Genomic DNA, 11,271 nt, shown 5'->3' with positions numbered 1-11,271 from the left:
GGGGTCTGAAAATCCCAAATCCAACATCTGCTCCCCAAAACGTGCACTCCAAGAGGAGAAAACTGGGGATGGAGAGGCAGGAAACCAGTAGGGAACGGTGAGGCAGCCCTGGCTGACGAGGTGGAGGGTGGTGGGGTGATGGGGAGCAGCTGGACCTGAGCCCCCGTTGGGAGTTCCCGTCCAGAGTGAGCGATGGAGTTTCCCTGTGGATCTGCAGCTGTTGGGGACACAGGTCAGCCAGGCCACCACCCCACCCTGCCCTTGCACAGCTGGATCCAGGGGAGCAGCTGCTCTGCAGATGTGGGTTGTACCAGCAGAGTACAGGGGGGAAATCCACTTCCAGCAGCTCTGCTGGGATTCCGTGCCCAGGAGGACATCATCCTGATGTCAGACCTCCCCCTGGATCTCTCTGGGAGGGCTGGACCCCTTTGAACACTGAGTCCTGCTTTGGGATTGCCACCAGGTGTGTTCCTGCTGCTGCAGATCCCATCACATCCTGCTGGTGAAGGAGCAGGGCAGGATTCCCGGTTTGCTCCAGCCTAACCCCCAATCCCAGCTCTGCTCCCATCCTGCACTGAGCGGTGCCCGTGGCTGCCTGTGCTGGCTCCCAGAGCACATCCCCATCCCAGCCCTGCTCCTGGAGCAGCCTCAGCTTTGGGAGGAGGTTCTCCAAGTCCAAACCTTCCCCTGGGGTTCTGCCAGCCTTGTTTGTGTGGAGCTGAGCGGAGCTGCTCGGGGATTCACCCCCACACCTGGGGGAGGAGGGCTGTGGGGATCCTTCCGGCTCTGTGCTGCCTCAGCTGCATCAGGGAATTATGTGGGAAAGAAGAAGGATTTCTGCTTGACAGGGCTGAGCAAGAAGCAATTCCTTAGTGGAATTGCAGCAATCATGGCAAAACAAGTGTTGGTGGCTTTGGTGTGGGAGAGGGTTTTGTGGATACACGACCACAGTGGATCTTGTCCCAAAATCCTTCAGGATGAGGTTCGTGTCTCCACATAAACTCTACCCATTTTCCACTTTCTTTCTAAAAAGCGAGGGTTTTCTTTCTCTTTTGAGACAGAATGTCAGACAGACACTGGTTTCAGCCACTGTGTTCCTGCAGCAGGAGAGCTCGGAATGATCCCCACCCGGCTCTCCCTGCTCCATAGTTACACAACTGCCAGGCTCTCCAGCAAAACTCCTGCTCCAATATTGCACCCAGATAAAGGCTCAGAAGGATGTTTGTTATTAGTGTAGATTAGGAGTCCAGAGCTATTAGGGAGTAATTACTACTTTCACAGCGACTACTTAACCCGTGGCTTAGTCCTTCAGCCACCAGACACGAGCCAGGGGCTCCCAAAGCTTTCCATGTAATAAATGGTGCCCTGGAACAGCTACAAGTGACCAATTTACACTCCTGGCACAATTGCTAATCAATAAATGGATTATCCTGATATCTTTATGATATGTATTCTGGGTCCTTCCCTCCCAGCCAACCCCCATATCTTGTTTCTCCAAAGTGCAACCTGTTTGTTTTGCTCTCATTAAGTGCCTGTGTCGGGTATAAAGTTAATAGAGTGAAATAAATATCCAGCAACATTAAATGTTGACCTGGGGTTTGCAGCTGTGGTTATTTCAGGGCAGCTGCTCCACTCCAAGCAGAACCCCCCGAGTTTCTGATTTCAGACAGAAAAGCCCCAGATAGGGGGGATTTAGCCCCAAAGGCAGGTGTGTGTGTGTGAGTTCCCCTGATGGATGTCCCTGTGCTGACCCTCCCTGTGTCACTGCAGCTCTGGGACGTGCAGAGGTGCCAAGTGCTGCCCTCCAAGAGGGCCATGTGTCCATGCCTGCCATGTGTCCATGCCTGCCATGTGTCCATGCCTGCTTCCCCCTACCCTTTGGGATAACCAGGCTTTTCCCAAATAACAATCCGAGCCTTGCCCTCCTGCAGCCTCAGCCCGTCCCAGCCACAGCAGCACAACCTGCTGGCACTGCCTGTGCTCTGCTGCCTTCTCCCGTCATTCCCAAGCTTCAGCTGGGTGCCAGGTGGGACAGGGACACTCTGGCTCAGGTGTCACCCAGCTGTGGGATTTGTGTCCCCGCCAGTTGAACGGGAGAGCTGGGGCTGTGCTGCCCTCCCTGCCGGGCACTGCCTGCTGAGCCAGCCCTGCCCTCCCCCACACAGACCCCACTGCAGGAGCAGGATCCCGGGAATCTGCCGGGGAAAAGCATCCCTGGGAGCAGCTTTGGCTCCAGCTGAAGGTACTGAGGGTTTGCCCAGTTCTCATCCCGTTCTTTGTGCTCATCCCAGCCCAGAATTCCCACGGAGCTGCGCTGGGGACACAAGTGATGCCAGGATGGATTTCCAGGGATCTTTGGTGCACCAAACACCACTTCCACCCCTTCATCCTCCCTTCTGGGCTCAGACCTGCTTCCCCCTCTGGTGCTGATGGCAACAGAACAGGTCTTTTCCCCGTGGTAAAGTCCCAGATGTGTTTTTAAATGCCAAGACACCCTTTTAACTCCAAGCAATCCCGAGGGCCTTTCAAGGCTCCAGCGGTTGTTCTCCAGGAATTCAGCTCACTGGGGTGGATGTCTCGGAGCCTTCCTGGTTGCCAGTCCTTTGGGAAGGGGAAAAAACCCCCCACAACAATTAAAAATGGGAACCAGAAAACATTGGGAATATGAAATTCTCCTTGCTGCACGCTCTGCTTGTTTCTTTTCCCCTAAATCCTTGCCATTCCTCCGGGAGCAGGGACCTGCAGGGGCAAAAAGCATACACACAGTGCCCACCTGCCTTGGGAACTAAATTCCACCTCTCTGGGTTTTTTGTTTGAAACATCCACATGGGGAAGATTAATTTGGATCCTCGAGCTGCATCTAAAGATCCCCTGACCTCAACTTTCAGCTCTGCTGTCGCTGCTTGCAGAGGCTGGAGAGACGGTCCAGGTTTGCTCCAGCACTAAAACTACCTGTGCTTTACATGCTTTGCCTCGTGGCAGCTGTTCCAGTGCAGAAAAATATCCTTTATTCCCCCTTGGAGCGAAGGTAGAGCCAGGACCGAGCAGCTGGAGAGGCAGGAGCGCTGGAGCTGCAGGAAATAATCAGTCCCTGCTAAACCCCAAGTCTGCACCAGCAGGACAAGGAATCCCCAGCCCGGTCCCTGGCCGGGCGCCTGCACAAGTGGCCGGTTCAGTAACGTGGAATTATTTCCATCTCGTGCCCTTTCTGCTCTCCAATGTCCCTTTTCTGGCAGCACCAGGGGTTTGGGTCAAGGTTTGGGATTGTGAAATGACCTCCATTTTTAGAGTGACCCACAACAGAAAGAGCTGCTGGGGAGTCCCCACCTCCCGGGACACACTTGTTTTGGGTAGAGGGAATCAGGGGGGACGCTGGGGAATGAGTGGCTGAGCTTTTCCCTGCCTCCTGCTCCGGGGAGTTCGCAGAAGTGGAAGGATGAAAGCAGAACCCGCAGTTCTCAGGGGGATTTAAGTGGCAGCTCGGAATTGTAGGGCCCCCAAGTTCCTACTTGGGGGAGCGTAAACCTGAGATAAACCAATTTATTTCAGTCTGAAGGAAATCTGGTAGAAACACCCACGTCTGCTGGAAGGAAAACGTTTAATCTGGGCTCTGGAAGGGCTGCAAATGTTTGGAGGGGGGTTCAAAAGAGCGGCTCCGACTCGAAATAAGGTCAGGGGGAGTTCAGCAACGGCAGGATTCATCCCCCACGAGGCTTTCCCAACTCTGTTAGTTTAGTTTATCATCCTACCAAGACCAAAACTTTCCCCCCTCTGCTCCAGCCATCTGTAGGAGAAATGGCTGCTCCAGCTGCTCCCGGGGATTTTTGAGGAAGAAAAACCCAATTGACAGGTTTGGGAAGGTCTGTCCTAAGCAGCAGTGGCATCTTCATCTGAGGGAAAAAATCAGAATTGAAGGGATTATCCCAACAACAACTTTTCAGGGCTCCTTCTGATAGGGAATTTCTTTTCCTCACATTTAGAATTTACCACTAACACAAAGAAAATGACTGTAAACCCCTCTTACCCCCCCAAAAATGAACCGTTGTTTGTGGGGGGGGATAAAAAAATCAATGTATCCCATGCAGCTTTGTTTGGTTGCAGTTTGAACATTTCTCTGTGTGTTCACACCCCACCCCCCCACCATGGAATTCGTGCTCCAGGAGGTCTGGGAAGCAGCTCCAGCCCCGGAGCTCCGTGGGGCTCAGCCCCCTGCCCTGGAGGGAGCGGAAAGGCAGCAGATGGAGAGGGGAAGCCAATGGCTGGTTGGTTGTGGTTTTCTGTTGGGTTTGTTTGAAAGGGATCCCAGGATTTTAGGAGCAGGAGTGCAGGATTTCTGGAGATGGGATTGATTCTGAAGGCAGAGGTTGTGGCAGTGTTTGCTTTGTTTTTAAGGGAAGCACTGAGATGTTTGGGGAAGGGGCAGCTCCCGCAGCGAGATGCAGGTTTAACCATTTCCACCTTCCCTTCTGCTGCTCCACTTCCCAGTCCTCGGGGAGCAAAAGGGCTCTTCCCACGGCTCAGCCCCTTCCCTGGGGCTGGGGATGCTCCTCTGCTCCAGAGCTCCAACAGAGCAGCATTCCAATGCCAGGAGGATGTTCCAGGCACAGGGAGAACCAGGAGATTCCCAGGGATCCACCTCGAGCCCTGATTTTGTTTTCAAGCAAACTGAGTCATTTGTGGCAATTTTGCCTCTTCACAGGATTTATCAACACGAGGTTTAACAAACTGGATCTCAGATATGAGCTGCTTTTTCCAGTCAGGAATATTTTCCACATCGTAAAAACTGAACAAAAGGTGGTTTAAACTGGGATTCCACTTAAGGAAAAGGAAATATTTCCCAACTGTGACCCTGACTCTTTTTACTCTGTTGAGTTCTCACCTATGTTTTAGGGACAGCTTTGCTGCATACTCAGATTATTTCTGCTTGTTGAGATTTGATTGAAACAGATTCTGTGCAAAGAAAATCCTTATTTTTGTTTTCCCTTGTGACCTGTGTGTTTTACTGAAAACTTGCAGCCCTTATTAGGAAACAATTAATAAATATTTTCAAACTTTCAGAAATGAAGATTTTCCTCAAAGTTTCTGAGGTTTGTAAGTGCATCTTTAATGTTGTCCAAATTAAATGCTGAGGGTATCACTAGAGATGAAAAAATAATCACAACCCCCAAAAAATCAAATTAAAGAAATATTTAAATGATAACAGGGAGAAAAATAAAAGACTATAATCTGCTCATGTTTACAGCTAATCTGCCATAAAACCAATTTCTGTTGTAGATATATTTTTAGATATATTGTGCCTCAACAACCTTTCAGCAGGCTGCAGGGATTGCTCACTTTTGTATCAAACCCCCATTTTGGGGAAATCTCAGCTTTACTTTTTACCACCCAGTTTCAAACTTCCCCCTCGAGAAATTTCCCCCAACTCCCAAGTGGCAACAAAAACCTCTCTGAACCTGCAGATAAATTGTGAGAACTCATCAAGACCTTTTCTGCCTCATTCAAAGATTTCAATCTCTTTAAAAAAATCCAACTCTCCCCCCAGCCAGTTTTGATGTGTTAAATCAGCAGCAGCTTTGTGCTGGTGGGGCAGTCAAACTTCAGCACATTTCTAAGCCCACCCAAAAATCAGCGTTCCAGAGGGGTTTTAAAGCCTGAACCCCCGACTGGAGGAGCTCCTGGGGGAGGAAAAGGCCCCGCAGGGTTTTCCCCAGGGACAGTGCCCGGGTACAATCTTGTTGCTCAGGCTCAGAGATCCCTCTGGAATTCTGTTGCAGTTGCTGCAAACGTTGCAATCGGCCAGGAGGGAACTGTTTCCTTTGGGATGGGGGGAAGTGGCAGGGCTGGGGTCGCCCCGGGCAGGGGCACTTCGGGGTGGGGGCTGTGCCCCAGCCCTGCCCCCCCCGCGGATCAATGATTTGGTCCCTGCTGTTTGCATTCCCTAAATACCTCGCATCTGGAATGCTGCAGGGAGGGAAGGAGGGTGACTGATAGCCCTGCTTGTTTCTGATCTAAATTGAAGACTTCCCTCTTTGTTTGCACTTCCCCCCCCCCTTTTTTTTTCCTTTTTTTTTTTTTTTTCCTTGTTTCCTTCACTTGGTCCTTGCACGGGATTGTGTTACACGGGGAAGGTACCGAGGAAACCAATAAAAGCAACAACAAAAGATTCCTGCTCAGGGTTAGGGATGGATCCGAGGCAGCGCCTGGCTCATTTATTTTAGCTCTGCTTTTTTGGGGGGGCACAGCAGGAAGGTGCCTGCTCAGGTTCTCGCCCGGGGAAGGCTTGGAAAGGCACTTTCCGAGCTGCAGGAAACTCATTTCCCAATTTCATCGCTCCCCTCTTTTCACCTGCGAATTTGGAGCTTGGATTACACCCTGGAAACCTCAGGAACACGCACGTGGAAGCAGCAGAGCCGTGCAGAGGTGGTTTGGTACCTCCAGGAGAGCCAAGCAGTGCAGCTGGAAAGGATGGGAACAGAACTGTCCCTGCTGAGCAGCAGCCACACGGTTTGAAGGCAAAAATCCCGGGATCACAGAACGAGCCGGCTACAGGAGGGAAAGCTGAAGGCTTTTTTTGCTTTAAATAACCATTTCCCAGGATTTTTATCATTCCTTTTAATGAGTTTCAGAGGAGGCTGGAGCACAGAGCACACACACACACACACACACATCTAAATTTTCCCCAGGTTTTCCAAAACTTCGGATTCGCGAGTCACACCAAATTTATTTACTAACAAATTCCCCACGTGGTTCTTCCTCGAAAATAAATTGAAACAAAAAACCCAACCAAACACCAAACACACAAATAAATATTTAGCTAAGAATAAAAATGCCAAAGTGCCCCAGGGAGCCAGCGCACCCCATCCGCGCAGCGCCGAGGGAACACCCGAACCTGCGGGGCGTGCGGGGGGTCGCGGCCGCCCCCCCATTTCCCCCCGGGAGCCGCCGGGATGCGGGGGGTGGGCGCGGAGCGGCGCGGGAGAACCGCGCCCGAGCCCGGCCGGTCCCTCCGCGGGCGAAAAACAACAACAACAACAAAAAATCGCCTCTTGGGGAATTTTCAGAAATGTTGAAGGATTTTTTTCGGTGGCGGGCCGGGGGAGGGGGCGAGCGGAGCCCGCGGGCGCGGCGGGCGAGTTCTCCTCGTTAGGAGTTAATTGCAGCGCGGAGGGGCCGCTCCGTGCCTCTACTTGCAGCGCGCAGGGAGGGGAGGAGGGTGCGGGGGGAGCCGCGGCCGCCCCCGGCCCCTCCCGGCCCGGACCCCCGGAGCACCGGGGACCCCCCGGCCGTCCCGTCGGGGAGGCAGGAGGGAGGCAGGAAGGCGAGGGGGTGGGGGGGTGATGGTGAGGGGGGATCGCTGCTATTTTCAACCCATCGCGAGCCTAAAAATAAAAAGTCTCCAGAAAAGGCAGGCGGGGAGGGGGAAAAAAGGGGGGTGGGGTGGGGGGCTGCGATGCTTCGACCCCCGCCTCGGCCCCGTCGGGGAACGACCCTCCTCCAGCGCGGGGCCCTTTTGTGCCGGGAGGAGCCCCCCACCCCCCTCCGCCCCCTTCCCCGAGGGCTTCCGCGGGGCTGCACATGAAGGGCTTAAAACAATGCCGGGGACAATACCCCCCATCCCCGGGCCGGGGGGGTCCCGCAGCCGCCCCGCCGGCCCGGCCAGACCCCCGGGCAAAGGGGGAGGGAGGGCGGGCCCTTCCCCACCTCGACCCCCCCTCCCCATCCCCAATCCCCTGGCGCCAGGGGACCTCCCGGCCCCTTTGATGCCGAAGTTTTTTACACCCAGAAAAATCCCATTGAGGCACCGGGGGAAGGGGGTGGGGGAGGGGCGCGGTGGGGGAGGGGCGCGGTGGGGGTGGGGGGCGGCAGCAGATGGGAAAGTGGCTCCGACGGGACAGGGCTGGGCGGGGAGGGGGGTGGGGGAACCCCCGCACGGGACAGGGGGGGACGCGCCCCCCGCTCGGAGAAGGGAAGGGATGTGCGGGGGGGTGTGCGCGGAGGTAAATAAGGTAGTATTTAAATTAAAATAAATAAGTAAGTGGCGGCCGCCCCCTCCCCCCCGGCCCCTCCCCCCCGGGGGCCGGGCCCTCCCGCATCACCACGTGGCTTCCTCCAGCAAACATTTTCACTCATTTTCCAGGTCGGTTTTATTTAGAGGCGGTGCCCCGGCTGCCGAGAGGCGTCCGGTGACACTCCAGTGCCACTCCACCGACTTGGGGGCCCCCGCAGCCGGCGCCACCGCCCTGCCCGCCGCCGCCACCCGCCGGAGCCGCCCCCTCCCCTCGGAACCCCCTCCTCCTTCTCCTCCTCCTCCGCCTCCTCCTCCTCCACCAGCGGCCGCCGCCCCCTCCCCAACGGCACAAAAATCCACTCAAAAAAAAAAAAAAAAAAAAAAGGGGGGGAAAAAAAAAGAGAGAGAAAGGCGAAGCAGAAGAGGGAGCGTGGTTGTGGTGGTGGTGGTGGTGGTGGTGGCGGCGGCGGGGGGTGAAGCGGAGCCGCCCAGCCAAGCCCCCGGCCCGGCCCGGCCCGGCCCGGCTCGGGGCGGCAGAAGCGCGGCCGGATCGACGGCGCGGGCGACACGGCCGAGCCCCCCCGGCCCCGAGCCCCGGCACCGCCGCCCCCCGCGGCCGCCGCCCCCTCGCCGCCACCATGAACAAGCTCTACATCGGCAACCTCAACGAGAACGTGACTCCGGCCGACTTGGAGAAAGTCTTTAACGACCACAAGATCTCCTTCAGCGGGCAGTTCCTCGTCAAGTCCGGCTATGCCTTTGTGGACTGCCCCGACGAGCAGTGGGCCATGAAAGCCATCGAAACTTTTTCGGGTGAGCCGCCTTATCTCGCCTTCCTCCCCCCCGCCCTCTTCCTCCTCTCCCCCTTCCCGCACAGCTCGCCTTCCCCCCTCCCCCCCGGGCCGGGGCTCCCCCAAAAAACCGTGCGCTCCCCGCTTTCGGCGCTCCCCGTCGGGGTCGGACCCCGCTTTCGGTCCCCTCCGAAAAAGAAAAACAACAAACCAGCGAACAGCGTGGGGAAAAAGGGGGGGAAAGAGAAAGAGCGGCCCCCAAACCCACGCGCTCCCCACCCCCCCCCCCACCGCGCCCCCCGTGCCCCGCGTGGGTCCCCCCGCTCTCCCCGCGAGTTGCGGGGGTCCCGTCCCGGCTCGGGAGGGTGGGTTGGGACTTTGGCCATTTTGATTTCAAACTGGGTTTCCTGGGGCATGTGATGTGTGGAGGAGCGCGAAGGTCGCCATGCTGCGAGCAGGGAGAGAAAAAGCTCCCCGGGAAGCGGAGAATTTTTAAAAATATTTGAATTTGGGATATTTCTCGCCCACCCTCCCCTCCTTGCCCCCCTCCTCCCGGCCTCCTCCCGCCTCCCGCCGGGCTCTTCCCATTTTCTTCTCCCCCCCTCCGAAAAAAAAATTAAAAATCGTTAGAATAACCCAGCAGCGAGGAAACCCACTCCATTTTCCAAGAGAAATCCATTTCTGCCATGGAGTTAGGATTTTTGAGCCTTTTAATGTGGGGGGCGTGGGGAAGGAAATCTGCTCCAAGGACTTTCTCGTAGGGCCTAAAGAAGGGGGATTTAAATAAAGGCGAAAAATTGGGCTCAAAATATTATTCCTCGTTTTCTTTCGCTCCGAGCAGGATGAACTAAGGAATTAAATATTCCTAAGGAACATTGTCCAGACTCACCACTCCCTCCCACCGCTTCCCACTTGAAGCCAGGCTTATATTTAATAAAATACACTTGTAAAGGAATCGGGAAACGTATTTGTGCGTAGTTGGTCATAATTTGGATTAAATTGGGAGGTTTCACGTGATTGTGTGTTATCCAAAGCTTTCTGCCCACTCCACCCAGATTTTCAAAAACAGACACATTTTGTTTTTAGGAAAAGTGGAGCTTCATGGAAAGCAGCTAGAGATCGAACACTCAGTCCCTAAAAAGCAAAGGTAATGCAGTGTTTTGATTTATTTTAATTATTATTATCACTTTTAATTTCTGTCGGGGGGTGGGGGAGAGTCGAAAAAAATCTGTTCGATACAATGGAGGCAAAAAATTTATACCTAAATATGTGCATGTGAAATGAAGAGATGTTGGTGGTTCGGGTTTAGATGCGTCCCCAGCGGGGCGAGAGGCAGTTTTAAGGCTCAATGTTTAATTAATTAATTAATTTAAAAGAAAACTTTCTCTGTTAAGTTATTTTATTAAAAAAAAAAAAAGAAAAAGAAAAAATGGTTAAATGGTTATCCCCCCCCTCCCTGCTCGCCCAAGGTGATGGATGGCTGGGGCGGTTTGGGCTGGGATTTTCAAACTTGTGGCACTGGAAGAATTTCCCAGCCTCTCTTGGCTCCTGTGGTGTGAAACCTTTTTGGTTTTGAAGAGAACTGGGACATTTAAGGAAAAAAAAAATTATTTTAATTTAAAAAAAAAAAAAAAGTGAATTTTGCTGAGGTTTGATGGGGAGCACTTGAAGGGAAGAATCAAAACAAGATGGGGCTGGGCTCGCCCTGCCATGCTGGGGAGGGATTTAAAGCCTTGGCGGTGCAGGGAGCTGGTCTGGCTCCCACCACTGGGATTTGGGGGGCAAGAACTGCCCCTTTTTGGGGCTCCCCCTCTACCTGCAGAGCGGCCTCTCCCGCGGGCCCTGCCCGGCCCATCCCCATCCCCATCCTTTGGCCCTTTGTTGTTGCTGGGCCGGGCGGGACGCGGAGCCCGCGGGCCCCGCCGGGATGAGCCGCCAGCAGCTCCCGAGGATTTGGGCTCGGGGGGCTCTTTATCCCGGAGATTCCCAAGGCGGGCAGAGCTGAGGGCTCCTCGCTCCCCATCCCAAATAGTCCACGTTGGATCGCGCAGCCCAAACCCCTCGCCACGTGACGAGGCGGCTGCTCCAAGGCTGGGGCGCGCGGGGAGGAGGCGAAGCCAGCCCTCCCTTCCCAAAATTCCTGCCTTTCTCCCGGTCCCCTCAGCCCTCGGCCGCCCCCTCCCCACCCGCACACCCTGAACCCATTTTTGGGCTCGCCCCCTTGGCCTCTCTTCCAAACTTGGCACCCCCCACGCCCCCCTCCCCCCGGCAGGGGGCTGGTCCCAAAGGCGATCCCAAATCCATGTGAGCATTCCCGGGCCGATATTTGATGATTGTGAGGATTATTAGTTATTTTTGGGGGGCGCCTCGTGGCCGGGGATCGATTCCTTGTTAGAGCGGCTTCGCTACCAATGAATGGAGGGTGGATGGGAAAGGCAATTGCACCCTAAAGAGCAAACAAATAACACTTAA

General features: G+C 54.8%; 1 protein-coding gene across 3 annotated transcripts in view; it reads left to right on the top strand.

Moving 5' to 3' along the window:
• The first annotated feature begins 8,565 nt into the window (after window positions 1-8,565).
• Window positions 8,566-11,271, top strand: part of IGF2BP1 (insulin like growth factor 2 mRNA binding protein 1) — a 25,938-nt gene continuing 23,232 nt past the window's right edge. For 2 of the 3 annotated variants that reach the window (XM_027906211.1, XM_027906209.1), the window contains exons 1-2: window positions 8,647-8,821; window positions 9,886-9,946. In XM_027906211.1, the coding sequence (XP_027762012.1) occupies window positions 8,647-8,821; window positions 9,886-9,946 (236 nt within the window). Of the gene's footprint in view, window positions 8,822-9,885; window positions 9,947-11,271 lie in introns of all 3 variants that reach the window. The other variant, XM_027906210.1, reaches the window with a different exon arrangement.

Source organism: Empidonax traillii, unplaced genomic scaffold, assembly GCF_003031625.1.
Source record: "Empidonax traillii isolate 1590-97213 ecotype Southwest subspecies unplaced genomic scaffold, ASM303162v1 scaffold1259:size168962, whole genome shotgun sequence".
Classification (NCBI taxonomy): Eukaryota; Metazoa; Chordata; class Aves; order Passeriformes; family Tyrannidae; genus Empidonax; species Empidonax traillii.
Note: the sequence above shows the minus strand (reverse complement) of the source record. Positions and strands in the feature narration are given on the sequence as shown.